Source organism: Carassius carassius, chromosome 50 (genome assembly GCF_963082965.1).
Source record: "Carassius carassius chromosome 50, fCarCar2.1, whole genome shotgun sequence".
In the NCBI taxonomy this organism is placed as follows: domain Eukaryota; kingdom Metazoa; phylum Chordata; class Actinopteri; order Cypriniformes; family Cyprinidae; genus Carassius; species Carassius carassius.
The window spans coordinates 2,905,066-2,922,706 of record NC_081804.1 but is presented as its reverse complement, the minus strand read 5'-3'; the positions used below and the strand labels follow the sequence as shown (position 1 = coordinate 2,922,706).

At 36.4% G+C, this 17,641-nt stretch overlaps 1 protein-coding gene and 1 long non-coding RNA gene across 3 annotated transcripts in view; one reads left to right on the top strand and one right to left on the bottom strand.

Moving 5' to 3' along the window:
- LOC132133703 (uncharacterized) overlaps positions 1-17,641 on the bottom strand; it is a 300,636-nt gene that overhangs the window by 73,063 nt on the left and 209,932 nt on the right. The gene's annotated exons all lie outside the window — the stretch shown is intronic.
- LOC132133290 (E3 SUMO-protein ligase ZBED1-like) lies at positions 432-4,901 on the top strand. The gene is made up of 3 exons (XM_059546093.1): positions 432-708; positions 1,676-3,074; positions 4,884-4,901. Exons 1-3 carry the CDS (start codon positions 506-508, stop codon positions 4,899-4,901), a joined length of 1,620 nt encoding a protein of 539 aa, XP_059402076.1. The 5' UTR covers positions 432-505.

Genomic DNA, 17,641 nt, shown 5'->3' with positions numbered 1-17,641 from the left:
AATTAGCCTAATAGCTGGTTTGATTTGCATTGAGAGATGATCTTTTGGAAACTACCCCATGCCAATCTCTAGGTAGGGTGATTTTTCCTAATTTTTTAATTAAAGCAATAAGATCAATTTACAAAATATGATTTTTATTCCTCTTTTTAGTCAAACTTATCATGGATGTATTCACTTATGCTTAGCACTGTAGTTAGCTAGCAGGCTAGGCAACAACATCAGGTGCACTTCGTGACTTTAAGAGCTGGCAACTAGGGCTGCAACAACGAATCGATTAAATCGATTACTAAAAGAGTTGGCAACGAATTTCATAATCGATTCGTTGTGTCGTGCGACGCAGAGACGTTTGATTATTATGTAAGAATAAAAACTTTAGTTGATCGCGGAGCGGAATGAACACACTCGGTCTCTCTCGCGCACTGATGCTAGTGCTAGCAGAGTTCGGCGCCTCATAGACAGGGCGGAGCAAAAAAAAAAAAAACGAGCAGAGGTAGAGGAAAGATACATGGCGGAGGCAGAGAAATCCGTGCGCCCCAAGTCATCCAAGGTGTGGGAGCATTTCACACTAAATAAACAGAAAAAGTGTGTTAACTGCAAAATATGCAAAAGCGACATGGCATGGCACGGGAGCACCACGGCAATGATCCAGCACCTGAAACGCAAACATGTTGGAGTCTTTGATGAGGAGGAAGGGAGTTCAACAGCAGGGTAAGTCACTACAGAATCCTACTTTTGTTCCGTATTGACGTGAGGAACGTAATGTCCCTGCCGCTGGTGTTTATACTCGTTATCCAGCTTGACAAGCATGACAAGTTAGCGTTAGCTCGTTAATAAGAGTAGTAAAGCAGGGGTGGTATAATTACTTTGCACTTTGCATTGCAAGACTAAAGACATGTTTTTATTCACTCGCCTTTTTTGGACCATTCATTTTTCAATCTGTTGTCATGTATAGCTACACTGCAATAAAAGCTTTTCTTACTTAGTAATTTTGTCTCGTTTCCAGTCCAAATACAAAAAAAATCTTAAATCAAGATAACTAGACAAGAAAAATGGCATGAGAAAATTAAGTGATGCTTAAAACTTCAGTTTTTGATTATATATCATTAAGATTATTTTTCTTACCCCATTGGCAGATAATTTAGCTTGTTTTAAACTAACAATCACTTAATTTTGAGGTGTTGTTTTTCAGAAAACAAAACAATTTCTTATGCTATTTCATGTGTCTAGTAAAAGAATGAAAAATCTTGATTTAAGATTTTTTTGATATTTGGACTGAACAGGACAAAACTACTAAATTAGAAAAGCATTTTTTACAGTGTATATTCTGTGCTTTGTCCCAAATAGGTTATTAATGACAAATATATTTGTGTGTGTTGTACTTTTTAATCTAATTTTAAAGTTCTTTTATAGCACTTGGTCATCTTAAGCTGTGTTTAAATGTGGTGTATAAATGAACCTTGCACTTACTACAATGATGGTAATAATTTAATGACTAAGCTTCAAGTGAACTCGAGAGAGAGAGAGGGAGAGAGAGAGAGAGAGGGAGTGTGTGTTTGTGTGTGTCTTGTCTGTAATTGCTCTTTGGGTTAGGTATGCATGTATGTATGTAAGTATGTATTTAGTTGATGTAAAAATTTTGCTATTACACATACTCATACTATCTTTTTGATTCCAGAAAAAAACAGCAAACCATGAGAGGCTTCTTGATGGGAAATGCATCATGTACACCACAGCAAGCCGCTATCTTGACGGATAGTATCCTCAACATGCTCGTCACTGACATGAGGCCTCTGTCAATGGTTGAAGATGATGGCTTCACTAAAATGATCCACACCTTGAACCCTGGTTACACTCTGCCCTCCAGGACTCACTTCACAAAGCTCATGGAGAGAAAATATGAAGAGACATTCAAAGAAGTGAAAACTGCAATAAACACCAACAACAGCAAACTTGCTCTCACCACTGATGTATGGACAAGTGTAGCAACTGAAGCCTACCTTGGCATTACATGCCACTACATCACAGATGACTGGGACATGCAGTCATTCTGCCTCACCACCATGCCACTGCATGACAGACATACTGCATCTAACATTGCAGAGTGGTTGGAGCAGGTAGTGGCCAGATTTGAAATTCCTCCTAGCAAAATCATTGCCATAGTCCATGACAATGGTGCTAATATCGTGGCTGCAGCAAATATCCTGGAGGAGAAGCATGGGTGGTCCTCTGTCCGTTGCACTGGCCATACTTTGCAACTTGTGATCAATACTGCGTTGAAGCATCCAAGCATTGAAAAAGCTGTCGGGGCTGCAAGATGTCTGGTAGAACATTTTAAGAAAAGCGAGCTAGCCAGCAGTAAACTCAGAGAGAAACAACAACAAATGGCCACACCAGAGCACAGCCTTGTTCAAGACATAAGCACAAGGTGGAATAGCACATTCTATATGATAAGTCGACTGCTTGAGCAAAGGTGGCCTGTAACAGCAACACTGTCCGACAGCTCTGTCACACAGAGAGGCAAAAGGTACCTGGATCTGAAACCAGACCAGTGGAGCCTGCTGGAAGAGCTTTCAACAGTGCTCAAACCTTTTGAATGTGTCACTGTGTTCATGAGTGGACAGAAATATGCAACAATATCTGCAATACCTCCACTTGTGAAGGGGCTGTTGAAGTCCACCCAGAGTGCTGTCTACGAGTCAGCCCCGCTGCGGGCTTTCCAACTCACTGCGGTGCAGCAGTTGCAGGAGAGATGGAAAAGGGAGACTGCTTTCTCAGATGGAGCACCAAACACAGTGATTTTTGCGATGGCCCTTGACCCAAGGTTTAAGAAACTGAGCAAGTTTCTTTCACCTGATGAAATCCTACTTGTTCAAACTAAACTGCAAACCATGTTACTTGAAGAGAGTAGGAAGATGGATTTGCAGCAACATGGCAGTGACAGTGTTGTTATTACCTCCACCAATACTACAGCTAATGCATCAACAACTCTAGTAGCCACTCTACTTGATTCACTCCTTGGTTCTGATGGTGAAGAAGAGGATAGAGCAGGCGAAGCGGAGGATGTCCACAGCCAAGTAAGGAACGAAGTCCTCACATACTTTGGAGAAAAGAGCCTTGACAAGGAAGAAAACCCATTATTGTGGTGGAAGGCTAACAATTGTTGCTTTCATTGTTGGAAGGCTAACAATGAAAGATATCCCATGTTGGCCAGGCTAGCAAAGTCTTACCTCTGCATCCCTGCCACCTCAACACCATCTGAGCGGCTGTTTTCTGCAGCAGGCAACATAGCCTCAAAGAAAAGAGCAAGCCTGAGCCTGGCTCAGCGTTTATTTTCAATAAACGCTGAAAATGAACGTGGATTTGCGCATCTTCTCAGTTAACAATGGCTCTGTGTAGTAACAGCTGCTCTATGTGAAATCACGCACCTACCTGATGGAATTAACCGCTGATTAGAGAACCGGCTTTACTGACGAGATGCGCATAACGATCGGCTGATCGTGATCGGAGCACCCCTATTCAAGATAGATTCAACTCGTAGCAAAATGAAGTCATTATCATCCGAAATGTTTGCTAGCTGGTTTAATTCTGCTGCTATACTGGCCATAACCGCCATTATAGCTCCTCCACGTTACAACGTAATTGAGCCACACCCACTCATTAACATATAATTTGCATGCAGGTTGTCTTTGAAAATGAAAACGAAAATGAAAACAGTGAAATAAAAGAGGAATTAAAATGACAAGTACAATTTACATTTAAATTTGAATTGTGTCACTATTATTGCGTGAGCGTTAATAAAGAGCTTTGTAAAAACTGTATGTGTAGTTTCTTTTTCACGTTTGGCTTTTCATTTTAATATTGGCAGTCTTGCCTCGAGACTCTATTGAAAATGAAATGTGAAATCACCAATTGCATTTTATTTTTCAATTTGACAGGTATGTCCCCGTGAAAATGAAATAATTTAATTTCATTCTCAATTTTGTCACACATTTTGCGTACAGTTTTCTGTAATGAAATCGTTAATCTGGTTTTAATTTTAATTTTAATCATTTCATTTATTTATTTAAATTTGGCAGAAAATGCCTTCCATAGACTTGGAGCTTACTTGAATAATGTAATGATACATATGAAAACTACAAAATACACGAACACACATAAAGGTGCGATTTTATGTAGTTTATTGACTTGACCAAGGTGATCATATGTAGACCGGTTTGCAACCCAGATTTTTAAGGCAGTTAACCATGAAAATAAAACGGAATAAACTGATTATCATTTTTTTTTTAGCATAGTACAGCTTAACGTTCAGTGGCATCTGTGACAGCTGACAGTGCTGTTTGACCGGTCCCAGTCCTGCAGATGCAGTCTTTCATATAGTTACAATAATGTATTAATATTCTCACAAGAAATGTTACTTTCATTTTTAAATCTGTAAGATAGTACATTCGTAAAGTATACTCGTACAAATATAAAGTACTACGTTTTTTTTCTTTCTCACAGGACAGCAGCACTACAAAAATATGGTCTTTTACAACATGATGTATTGTTGTAGATTAAACTACCCAACAGTTTTACTCTCAATACCTTAAGTATATTAGAGTATGCAAGATAATACTTTTACTTAAAGGACAGTTCAGCCAAAAATGAAAATTCTGTAAGCATTTACTCACACTCAAGTTGTTCCAGGTTTGGAATTTTTATTTTTGGGTGAACTGTCCCTTTAGCTAAGCCTTTCTAAGGTTTTAAATATGACAACTAGTAGTTTTTTCCCCAATATGGTATTAGTAGTTATTATAGTTTACTAAAGTATCTCAATATTTTGTGTACTAATTATGTTGTCATAGCTCTAAACAATTTCTCTTTTCCTTCCTTCCCTAAATCAGACCAGACCCCTGTACTGAAGGATAGAGCTGAATGTAACGCTGGACAGGTTTTAAAGGTTTTGTGCTGAGCAGCGAGGCCCTGACAGTGGAACTTCTGAGAAGTGAACGCCAACAGTGATGGGTGCCACAATCCAGACCCTGGTGTTTCTGATCTGTTTGCCAGTGGCACATCATAAAGATGCTCTCCAGAGAATTTGACATGTGCCTCTTTCCACTGTCACCCCATTATCCTCCGAGTAGCTGAGGACCATTCACCAAGAGATTGACCTCCTGAAGACCCCAGAACACATGGAGGCAGTGCTGGGCTCAAACTGATGTTGTTTTTCTGATGTTAAACCTAAGCTATACAGTAAATGGTTGTAAAAAGTACTTTCAGTTATGTATAGAACAATTTGTTTTAATGTGTAAAAAAAAAATTTACAAGACAAAAAAATAAATACATAGAATGTTTTGTGGAAAAATGTATAAGCTGCATTAAAAAAAATTACAATGTACATGAGTACTTCTCTTTTATTTACACGTGAATATGAAAAACAAAAATACAAAATGTACAGAAATAAATAAATTACACACTAAAAAATAAAAATGTATACAACTTATGCATTTCATTTTTAACTTGCATCACAAAAATAAACTAGAGAAATTAGGTTATTCCATTGACAATATGACATTTAAAAAATATATATCGAAAAACTGTAATATACACATTTTTAGCCTACTGTTATCTCTTGGCTAATGAAGAATGTATTTGTTATGCATTCTCTTAAGAAGAGAAAACTTGCACTCTTCTCTCTCTCTCTGGAGTTTGACAGCTCCACTCACTCCTTCACCTGTCCCAGGACACTTTAGCAAATAAACCATGCCTGTTAACAACAACAGCACAATGAATTTCAGCAAAAAAAAGAAAAAAAAAAGTACATTTAACTTTGTATTTTTAAGTCTTTCCCAGCAGGCTCACTCGCTCCAGAATAGTAATAAAACAAGAGAAAATGGAAAAACTAATAAAAAATATAAAGACAGGTTTGTAATCTTAACAATAGAAAATATGACACAGCAGGCCATGCATACAAAATACTGAAGTGCTAAAGTTTGGTTAAAACATTTGTAGACATATCTTGCATGACAGCACTTCAAAAACACAACGAAGAGAAAGACCATTGTCTTATATAGCAGCTGTCTTATTGTTTTTTGGGCTTTATGTAAAAAAAATTAAATAAAAAAAACCCTTTTAACACTTTCGCTAAGTATTTGCGTGAATGAAAATACAATAGCCTACTTACATATTAATGTGAAGTCCTCCACAGAACTCTCAACTGCCACCGTCTTCATATGCACGCAAGTGATTCTGGGATATGGTAGGGTGCGAAGTGTCCATAGATGTACACTTTATTTTCATGGGAACTGAAGGGTGCATTTGAAGTCGCTTTCAAAATTCGTCAGCCTTCGTTGCACCGCGGTGACGCATTCACACTTCAAATACGCCCTTCGAAGTGCGCATTCTGACTTTGGGACAGCTTACGTCGTGACGCTGTGACGCAATCACACTTCACATCCGCAATTCGTAGTCCACACACTTCAGTTTGGGACAAGGGAATGGCGAGGGAAGTGGTCGCGTTTTACTGAAGCTGCTCACTGTCCCGGATTTGTTATCATGTAAGACTGATATCTCCATTTTTCTAATACCGAAACTGTAGTATACTCACTCGTAAACAAGATGAAAAATGCCAAGAACTCTCCTGCGGTCAAATCCCCCGCTTCTAAACGTTCGGAAAGTGCGGCGGAGCATGTTATGCTATGCAAACGGAGCTTGCTAACTCCTCTGCTAAGCGGGGAATAGAAGACTTGACTCCAACAAATACACCAGAAAAAAAAAACAACAGGAAAAAAGCCTAAAGATACACCTGAAGAAAGTACATGTGACGTTTTGAAGAAAGACATTTTGGCGGCTATTAATCAACTTGGACAACAGCTAAATGACCGCATGGACGATATAAGTTCTCAAATACGACAACATAGTGCCATGCTAGCCTCTGTTGCAAAAGCAACACAGCTTAACTCGGAAGACATAGAAGTGTGCAAAACAAAAATCAAATCCTTGGAGCAACAGGTTGGCTCTCTCCTCAAATAGAAGGGGCACCTGAAAGAACGGCTGGTGGAACAAGAAAGGTACAAAAGAAGATGGTGTCTTCGGATTAAAGGGAAAAAATAAGATGTAAATGAAGACATCAGAGCCGATATCGTCAACCTGCTGTGCAAAGTGGCCCCAGACCTGGCTGATAAGATGGAGGACGCGGTGGACATCGTCCACAGGGTAGGAAGAAAGATAGAGAACAGGCACCGACAGGAAATCGTTCTCTTCTCAAAAAGAAATGTCCGAGATGACATCTGGAAAAGAACGAAAGTATCAGCGGTGTGCAGGGAGGCGGGGGTCCGGTTTGCAGAGGATCTAACTAAGGATGACCTCCTGGCAAGGCAAGAGATTTGGCCCAAGATTGAACAAGCAAGTAAAGAAGGGAAAACCGCAGGTTTCCGAGGTCCATATGGATACATCAATGGCAAGCGCATCGAGGTGACACCTAAAGGAGCGGGCTGAGTATATAAAAAAAAGGGACATTATGGGGAAAGACTTTTCTAAAAATGGGACGTTCACAGTTATTGCTTTTACCTCCTTAACTGACATTTTTCTGTTTTTTGTGTTCAATGTTGCCACATCAAAGTGTTATTTCTTGTTCATCGTTTAATGCAAGTGGTTTAAAAGACTCTGTTAAAAGAAAAGCGATCTATCTTTTTTGTAAGGGACTAAGGTCAAATATTTTCCTTTTTCAAGAAACTCATTCTGATAAGCCGGATGTCAAATTTTGGTCCCAGCAATGGGGAGGCAAGATGATATTTAGTCATGGTTCTAATCGTTCCGCAGGAGTTGCTATTTGTTTTTATAAGTTTTATGGTGAAGTTGTTGCACAAAGGACAGATAGTGAAGGTCACTGGGCAGCTTGTGTTTTGAAAATAGAAGAAGTCATTTTAATTTTGATTAATATTTATGGTTACAATAACGAATTTAGAAACAAAATTTTGCTTTACAAAATTACAAATGTTATAGAGGAGCTAAATACAACCTATGTTACTGATTTTGTAGTAGCAGGTGGGGATTTTAATATGGTTGTAGATGAATGGATCGATCGGTGGCCCTCAAAATATACTCAGTGTCATCCAAACCCCATTATTGGTCATTTTATGAATGAAAATTATCTTGTGGATATGTGGAGAACAAATAACCCTAACATAAGACAATTTACATGGTTAAAACCTAATGGTAACAACAAATCAAGAATTGATTAGCCTACTGGTTAGTTTCCGCTCCCATAATGCATTTCAAAGTATCTACTAATATTTCTGTAAACCCACTTAGCGATCATTGTGTAATAAGCTTGACCATCTCTAACCAGACTATTTCAAGGAGTAGGAAGGATTATTGGAAGTTTAACTCATTCCTCCTAAATAATGAGGTTTACTGTCGTGAAATTAAAGAATTAATTTTAGACATTAACAAAGATACCATTTTATCCCGGTCACAAAAATGGGAATTTTTTTAATTTTCCGTAAGAAAACGCTCTATTGCTTATAGTAAAAGACTAGAATTGGAAAAAAGAGAGAAAGAAAACCATTTGGTGAAAAAATTGCTCGATTACTATTCTAAATTGGATTGGTCAGAAGAGGATAAAATAGACATTTCAAATATACAGACTCAATTAGACCAGTTTTACCTTAACAAAGCCCAAGGGGCATTTGTTAGATCACGGGCGAAGTGGATAGAGGTTGGGGAAAAAAATTCAGCCTTTTTTAATAGGCTTGAAAAACGAAGACAAGAAAAAAACACAATTTCTTGTCTATTAATTAATGGGTAAGACTGCACAGAATCTAAATCAATAGCGAGAGAAATGTATAACTTTTATAGTAACATTTACTCTCCTTTTTACAATGAACAGGAGTCAATATTTTCTAACAATAGAGGATAAGATCCCAAAAATTGATAATGACTTTAAAAAGTTATGTGAAGAAGGGTTAAAATTAGGGGAATTAGATGAAGTTATTAAAAAAATAGCATCTGATCGTTCGCCTGGTCCAGATGGATTAACCGCTAATTTCTATAAACATTTTTGGGAAGACATAAAAGGATTACTATTTGATGCAATTATAGAGAGTATTGATAAAAAAGAATTGATGACAACAATGAAACAGGGATTAATTAAACTAATACCCAAACCGGAGAAAGACAAACGAATATTAAATAATTTATCACTCTCCTCAATACAGACTATAAACTCCTTACCATGGCATTGGCATTTAGATTAAAAGTATGTCTCTCTAAAATCATAAGCAACTCGCAATCAGGATTCATGAAAGGTAGATTTATTCATAATAATATCAGATTGGTTTTAGATCTAATAGATTATAATTATTTGGTGGAAGATGATGCTTATATTTTTTTCTTGACTTTCAAAAAGCTTTCGATTCGGTTGAACATTCTTTTATTTATCACGCATTAGAATACTTTGGATTTGGAAAATATTTTTTGGATTTAATTAAAATGTTACATACAGATATTAGTAGCTGTGTTTCCCTCCCTGAGGGTACAACCACAAGATTCAACATTGGTAGAGGGATAAGACAAGGGTGCAGTTTATCTCCACTGTGGTTTATTATAGTTGCTGAGTTATTGTCCATTTGGTTTAAAAACTCTGAAATTGAAGGCATTAATATAGACGGAAAACAAATACTTATCAGCCAATTAGTGGATGACACAACACTATTTTTAAAAAATAAGGATCAAATACCTATCGTTCTTCAGAGGATGAGATTATTCTCCCAGGCTTCAGGCCTAACACTTAATCTTAATAAATGCGAACTTTTAAGTATTCATGACAGTTCAGAAACTATGTTGTATAACATCCCAGTGATTTCTTGAAAAATCAAGAAAAATATTAAATAATTGGTTGCAGAGAGACCTAACATTATTTGGAAGATCATTATTGACTAAAACTGAACTTATCTCTAGACTAATATACCCAGCGTACTCATTACCGCTTTCCATTAAAAACCTAAAAGAAATAAACACTCTCATATTTAACTTTATTTGGAAAAATAAACACCATTATATTAGAAAAGCAGATATGATTAAAAAATATGAGGAGGGAGGAATAAATGCAATTGATTTTAAAACCATGGATGGTGTACTTAAACTAAAATGGCTCCAGTCGTTTTTGAATTGTAGTGAAGACATGTGGTTCTCTTTACCTACGTTTGTGTTTAAAAAATTAGGTGGTATAGATTTTCTATTGACATGTGATTTTGAGGTTTCAAAGTTACCTGTGAAATTCTCTGCCTTCCACCAACAAGTGCTGCTCTACTGGAAAATGGTTTACAAGCATAACTTTAGTCCACATAACATCCCGATTTGCAATAACAGGGTGATTTTAAGAAGGAAGAAATCAATATTCTTGGAAGGATGGTTGGAAAAACAAATTTGGTCCATTGTTCATATGATGAATGAAGAAGGAAATCTATTAAAATGTGAGGAATTTAGTAATAAATATAAAATAATTTGTACGCTGGAGGACTACAGAAATGTAGTTGATTACATTCCAATGTCTAGGATTAATATAATAAGGAATAATTTGATCAGTCCCTAAACCCGAAATTACATAAAACACAGATCAATGGTATAAATTTTGGTGACAAAAAATGCAATAACTGGTTGCTGAGAAAATTTCTAATTGATGAGATCTATCCTGGGTCCTCTAAAAGAACATATTATTTAAAAAACTTAAACAAACAAGAAATTAGATCAATTAGAACTAAGTTTTTGAAATTTCCTATTCCTCCTAAATTTAAAGAAATCCATTTTAAAATGGTAAACGAGATTTATCCTTCACAAGAATTTATTCAAAAAATATTCAAATTTGAAACGGAGAATTGTTATTTTTGTAAATCATTGTCGGAATCAACAGAACATCTTTTTTTTGAGTGTGAGATGTGGAAGGATTTGCGGAAGGAAATACATAACTGGCTGATTTCTAAGTCTATTCAAATAGATGTTTTTTCCTGGAATAGGATCAAATATGGACTTTTAATGAAGAATAAAAAAGTTGAATATTTGATAAATAATATAATACTATTTGTTAAATTCTATATCCACAAATGCCGTTTCACAAAATCTCTTCCAAATGTGAATGCATTAAAAAATGACTTTTCTTTATTTTGTAAATCCTTAAAGAAAATTGATACAGTCCCTGCTATTAACTTCTTCTCCCTTATATCAGAATATCAGTTGATATAAACCCCTATGTTAGGGAATTTGAATTGTTCTTAAGTTTTTTTTTATTTTTAGTTATTTTTCCTTGGTTCAGTTGTTATTGTTTTATGTACTTATTAATTTACATACATTATAGCGGATAAGGTCAAACTATTTTGTTTAAATAACTGGTGCTTACTACATTTTAGTTAGGGAGGATTTTTCCTTAGCAGATCTTTTGTAAGAAGGTGTAATGTGAGATAGTCGTTTGTTATGTGTTATGTCTTTTTGTTTTGTATGGTTTGAAGTTTAAATAAATGTATTAAAAAATAAAAAATAAACTTCAGTTTGGGACACCCTTCGTCGCGCTCCTGTGACGCATTCGCACTTCAAATGCGCACTTCGGAGTCTATGCACTTCACTTTGGGACACAGCTCTCGTCAGTAATCAACTTTAGTCAGTTAAAAACCTCATAACCATGAAACGTTTACAATTAAGTTTTGCAACAACGCACTCAAATACAGTCAGCAATAATGTGCATAGGAGGATTTAAGTCTTGAAGATTTAAAGTAAATAAATTATGTGTCATCAGCGCAGAAACCATGATCCACTTAATATACATAATCCATTGCGATGTATTTGTTATTAAATGAATTTATGTTTCGCCAGATTGCCCTTCATTAAAGCCCTCGGTTTACCCGCGCTCATAACGAGACGGGTAGCTGCCTGCAGCCTGGAGCAATGGCCGCGCCGAAAGGTAGGGGCGTGCCAAAAGGTTTCTCATTGGTGAAAGGAGTTTTACTGTGCTGGCTAATCAGCAGTAAATATATATTTACGTAATTTCCTTAGACAAGGTGGCGGCGATAAGACGTGAGGTAATTATTCATCGTTTATACGTTTATCTAAACTTTATATACCACAAATATGTATATTAAGATAAGTTTGTTAAAATACGATCATAATTTTTCCTTTGCGTTATATCTTGTGTACCTTCGTATAATAGGCTGTTACCAATTAAATCAGTATATTCAGAGATGATACTTTTATAGATGAATTTACAGTTTAATGCTGATCAGACAGCTGCACGTGCATTTACATAGCAATTACAAATGTATAATGATTTAAGATTAATGTTTTATACAACATTTTTAATACAGAAATATGAAAAAAAAAATTGAATGAAATGAAAATAATACTTGAATTATGAAAGTAATATCGCCACTAGGTGGCGGGATTTCATTGTGTAAATAAAGAGTAAAGAGGCAAGAGGCATTTATTTGTCATTTGCATAGTTAACACTGGGGAAACTGGGCATTGAAATGTTTGTGACGAGGCTCACACATACAGTGACAATAACAAGACATAAGACATAGACGTACACGGAGAGCACTGAGGTTCTTGAGTGACTACAGTACCCATAGACAGAAAGACATGGACAGAGCATTATATGCCCATAAGTGGAAGTAACAGGTACAATAAAGGTAATCAGTGTTTAGAGTTATAGTGTACATAAGAAGTCCTAAGGTAATATTATGATTACTGGGGTAGAACGGTGTCTAAAATGTCTTTGTAAAGTGACGTAGAGCTACATGGAGGAAAATTAAAGTGGCAGTGCAGATGCAATAAATAAACTTAAGAGCAGCACACATTCAGATGTATTTCTGAGTAGAGCAATGTCCAAAAGTCATTGTAGAGTGTCACAGAGTAACATGAAGGAATATTAAAAAAAGTGGCAGTGCAAGTACAATGAAAGTACACATAAGAGCAGCATGTATTCCAGTTTTTAGATGGAGGACAGCTGATTGTTAAGTAGTCTGATGGCTTGAAGATAGAAGCTGTTCTTAAGTCTGGTTGTCCATGAACGGATGGATCGGAAACGTCTGCCAGATGGCAGTGTGGCAAACAGGTGATGAGCGGGATGAGTGCGGTCCTTGATGATGCTGCGAGCCTTTCTCATGCAGCGAGTCTGATAGATGTCCTGTAAGGCTGGGAGTTTATGTCCAATGATGAGCTCTGCTGTTCTCACCACTCGCTGAAGAGTGGTGAGAAGCCTTTTATTCAATCTATTCGTTCAAAATGCTTCATTAATTGATTCAGAAATAAAATCAAGTTGCTGTCTATAATAATTGGTCAGTGAATTGTTGTCTATAATAATGGATCTTTCAAAGACTGTGATTCTTTAAGGAACGATACCCCATTCTTTGCTCCTATACTGTGAGTCACACAGAGGTTCTGTGACGTGGGCACCGAAAATACAAATGTTCTATGCTATCAGTTAGATGGCCAGTACCCAATACGAATTAAATAAACTCAGCTTACTGTCTAAAACTACCTATGTTCACATAAATTAATAGTGGTCTGTGCTTGTCTAATACATTCTCGCCGCGCTGCAGTGCACACAGTATAAGTTGTGAGTGCAGGTGCGAAGTAAATTAATATTTACTTGATAAACTAAGTGTTTCACTGGTAGGTTGCATAATTTATGCATACGCAAAAGAAAGTTCTGTAGGGTTTGCCTCGATACGGTTTGTGTCAAGCCATTCGTTAATCTGGGCTGCGTTTCTCGATAACGATTGATTTTTAGCGCTGAAGACCGTTTTCTACGAGTCATTTTACGATCGGCCGTTATTGTTTCATGTGCGTTTCCCAAAAATGCACTTAACACAGTCGTATGTAGCCAGTGGCGCCCCCAGAAAATGTTAACAGGGGTGGCCAAATGAGGCCACAGTAAATTTTGGGGGTGGCACATTAAAACAAAGAAAAAAAAAATAAGGGTTTGCAATATAGACAAAAAGTTATATCTCTGTGAGTTCTAGGATTTTATCGATAACGATAATTACACTATTTTGCTGAGTGTTATTGTGCTGATATCTTATTTTTAATTGTGCAGACACCTGATTTTTTTTTTTTTACCTTTACACCATTGTTTCTAAAAGTGTGCACCATATTTTAGGTCAAATACTTGCATTTGGGCTGTTACCAAGCAAATGCAATCAGTATCAACAAAATTGATCTTTGCACTGCAGATAAAACAGAAGCTGCATCTGAAGTGCCATTTAGATGTTTTTACACACTGTTTAATGCAGCTCCGTGGAACATGGAATACTTTAACCTGCAGTTACAAATGAACAAATAATGTTTTGATATTTTAAAGATAAAACATTGAAAACTGATGTTTGAAATTATTTAAAAAATGAAAAGGTTCCATTAAATGTGAAATTAAAACCGCCAATAGGTGGCAGCGAGTCACTGTTAATAAGTGAGTCATTGCGATTGAACCGAATCATTTAAACTGTTCATTCATTCAGGAACGAAACACTTTAATGTTGCTCAGACAGGGTTTGCCCTGACCAATTTGCTGCCCTAGGAAAGATTTTACCTGGCACCCCATGCATCACAGCCCATTTCACCCTGTCATTGTGTTCATGATTTAGCATATATATATATATATATATATATATATATATATATATATATATATATATATATATATATATACACACACACACACACACACATTACAGCAGAACTGTTTCCAACACTCATAATAAATCATCATATTAGAATGATTTCTAAAGGATCATGTGATAGACCGGGTGTCACATGTGACACTGAAGAATGGAGTAATGATGCTGAAAATTCAGCTTTGCATCACAGAAATAAACGATACTTTAAAGTATAATAAATTGAAAACAAATTATTTTAAATTGTAATAATATATCACAATATTACATTTTTTCTGTATTTTTGATCAAATAAATGCAGGCTTGATGAGCAGAAGAAACTTCTTTCAAAAACATTACAAATAGTAGCCTAATGTTTCCAAACTTGTGGCTTGTACTGTATCCCCTGCACAACTATAGAGTAAAACATTAATAAAAAAGTGATAATAAAAAATGCGTCTTAAAACTGACATGATGTACAAAATCACAGTCTGGGGACTCAGAACTCAGAACAACTGCTAACATTAAGTTTAAGGTAAAAATAACTGCCATGGAATTATAGTATCTTACTCCTATGCAATAAATTGTTCTTTCACTACATCTCTTTACCTCTGTCTGTATCCTCTTCTCTTCTTTTTGCCACTGTATCTATCGCAGACTATGCTCATTTATAATGTGTCATGTAAATTCGGCCTTCCGTCACAATCAGGAAACTTTCACCGTGTCTAGAACTGGCGCGAGCTGCCAGACCCGTTTCTACGAGCTGTGTGTTAACAAAAGCAGTGCTGTCTACATTGGATGCGGCGTCGGGCACGCTACACAACAAATTACCAACAACTGATCGTGCGCGCTCTGTTTCTGACGCACTTCAAGCACTCGATGGATAGGGGAAGATTGAATAGCCGGACTTTTTTTTGTTTTGTTTTTTTGCTTTATTTGGTAGTATTTCGAATTAATGGTTTTTAAATAGTAGCCTATTATAAAAAAAATATATATATGTAAAAAAAAAAAAAAAAAAAAATCCCTGGTTCACTCATTCTGGCGCCCCTATGGATGAATGGCGCCCTTAGCATTCTCCTATACCGCCTATGCCGCGGGCCGGCCCTGTGCTCAGAGACGCAAAACTGTGGCGGCAGCAGGTGCTGCACTTTTTTATTCACTTCTTAAACTATTGTGAATTTACATTTTGCATTTAAATTAATAGGACCCACTGTAAATAATCCTAGGGGTGGCCGCAGGGGTGGCCGTGGCCCCTTGGGGGCGCCCCTGTTTAATTCTTGATATTAGCATAAATTTGAAAATCGGAAAACGAAGCTTTATCTGTTTTTTCATTTTGGTTTTGGAAACAGATAAAAAAAACAAGTCGTATTTTTATTTTTCCAATTTTGGTTTCAATTAGAAAAACAAAAGAACGAATGATACGCGGATTTATAACTTTAGTTTTAGACAATATGCTGCATTTTGAACTATGATGGAACTTAAATAAAATGACAGATATGAATAGAAATTAGCAAATCTTTATTACTTTTCTATTTTGAGTTTTATTCATAAACCACTTTATGCAAATTTCAGAAACCATTGGTTGCTATCCAAAATGTTTACCTTATGCTGTGTTCCAGACTGTGTTCCATAATAATAATAATAATAATTATTATTATTATTATATAGCCTAGAGAGAGAGAGAGAGAGAGACATTATTTTGGGGTCCAATTGCTGGTTTTCGTGCTAGTCAGCAAGTCATTTATAGATTATCAATGTATAATTTTGAAGTATATTTCCTACATTATTTGTATTTTAAATTTTTCTGCCTTTTTTAATTTTTTAATTTATGAATTCATTTAAAACAACCGCAAAAACGAGTGAAAATGTACAATAAAGTACAATCAAATCCTTATAATCACATTGCACTTAAAAAAGTTTAATTTCTAATCTGCTGATTGCCCTGCAGTTGACCGCATAAATCTTTCTTCTTACAATGTTTTTTTTTATTATTATTATATATTATTATTAACATTAAATAATTAAAATAAAAATACAGCTAAATTAAATGATAGAACAAAAAATTAATAAAATAAGTAATGTAGGAAATATGCTTGGGGGGTGGAGGGGGGTTCTGACAATAACTTGCTGACGTGCAAGCAGGGGCGCCCCCAAGGGGTGGCCAGGGGTGGCCACGGCCACCCCTATATAAACTCTGGCCACCCCTGCGGACACCCCTAGGATTATTTACAGTGGGTCCTATTAATTTAAATGCAAAATGTAAATTCACAATAGTTTAAGAAGTGAAAAAAAAGTGCAGCCACAGTTTTGCGTCTCTGAGCACAGGGCCGGCCCGCGGCATAGGCGGTATAGGCAAATGCTAAGGGCGCCATTCATCCATAGGGGCGCCAGAATGAGTGAACCAGTGAATTTTTTTTTTTTTTTTTTTTTTTTATAATAGGCTACTATTTAAAAACCATTAATTCGAAATACTACCAAATAAAGCAAAAAAAAAAAAAAAAAAAGTCCGGCTATTCAATCTTCCCCTATCCATCGAGTGCTTGAAGTGCGTCAGAAACAGAGCGTGCGCGATCAGTTGTTGGTAATTTGTTGTGTAGCGTGCCCGACGCCGCATCCAATGTAGACAGCACTGCTTTTGTTAACACACAGCTCGTAGAAACGGGTCTGGCAGCTCGCGCCAGTTCTAGACACGGTGAAAGTTTCCTGATTGTGACGGAAGGCCGAGTTTACATGACACATTATAAATGAGCATAGTCTGCGATAGATACAGTGCCAAAAAGAAGAGAAGAGGATACAGACAGAGGTAAAGAGATGTAGTGAAAGAACAATTTATTGCATAGGAGTAAGATACTATAATTCCATGGCAGTTATTTTTACCTTAAACTTAATGTTAGCAGTTGTTCTGAGTTCTGAGTCCCCAGACTGTGATTTTGTACATCATGTCAGTTTTAAGACGCATTTTTTATTATCACTTTTTTATTAATGTTTTACTCTATAGTTGTGCAGGGGATACAGTACAAGCC

Coding starts and splice junctions, on each gene's coding strand:
- LOC132133290 (XM_059546093.1), top strand. CDS start 506: ATGGCGGAGGCAGAGAAATCCGTGCGCCCCAAGTCATCCAAGGTGTGG. Junction 709..1,675: donor GAAGGGAGTTCAACAGCAGG/GTAAGTCACTAC, acceptor TTTTGATTCCAG/AAAAAAACAGCAAACCATGA.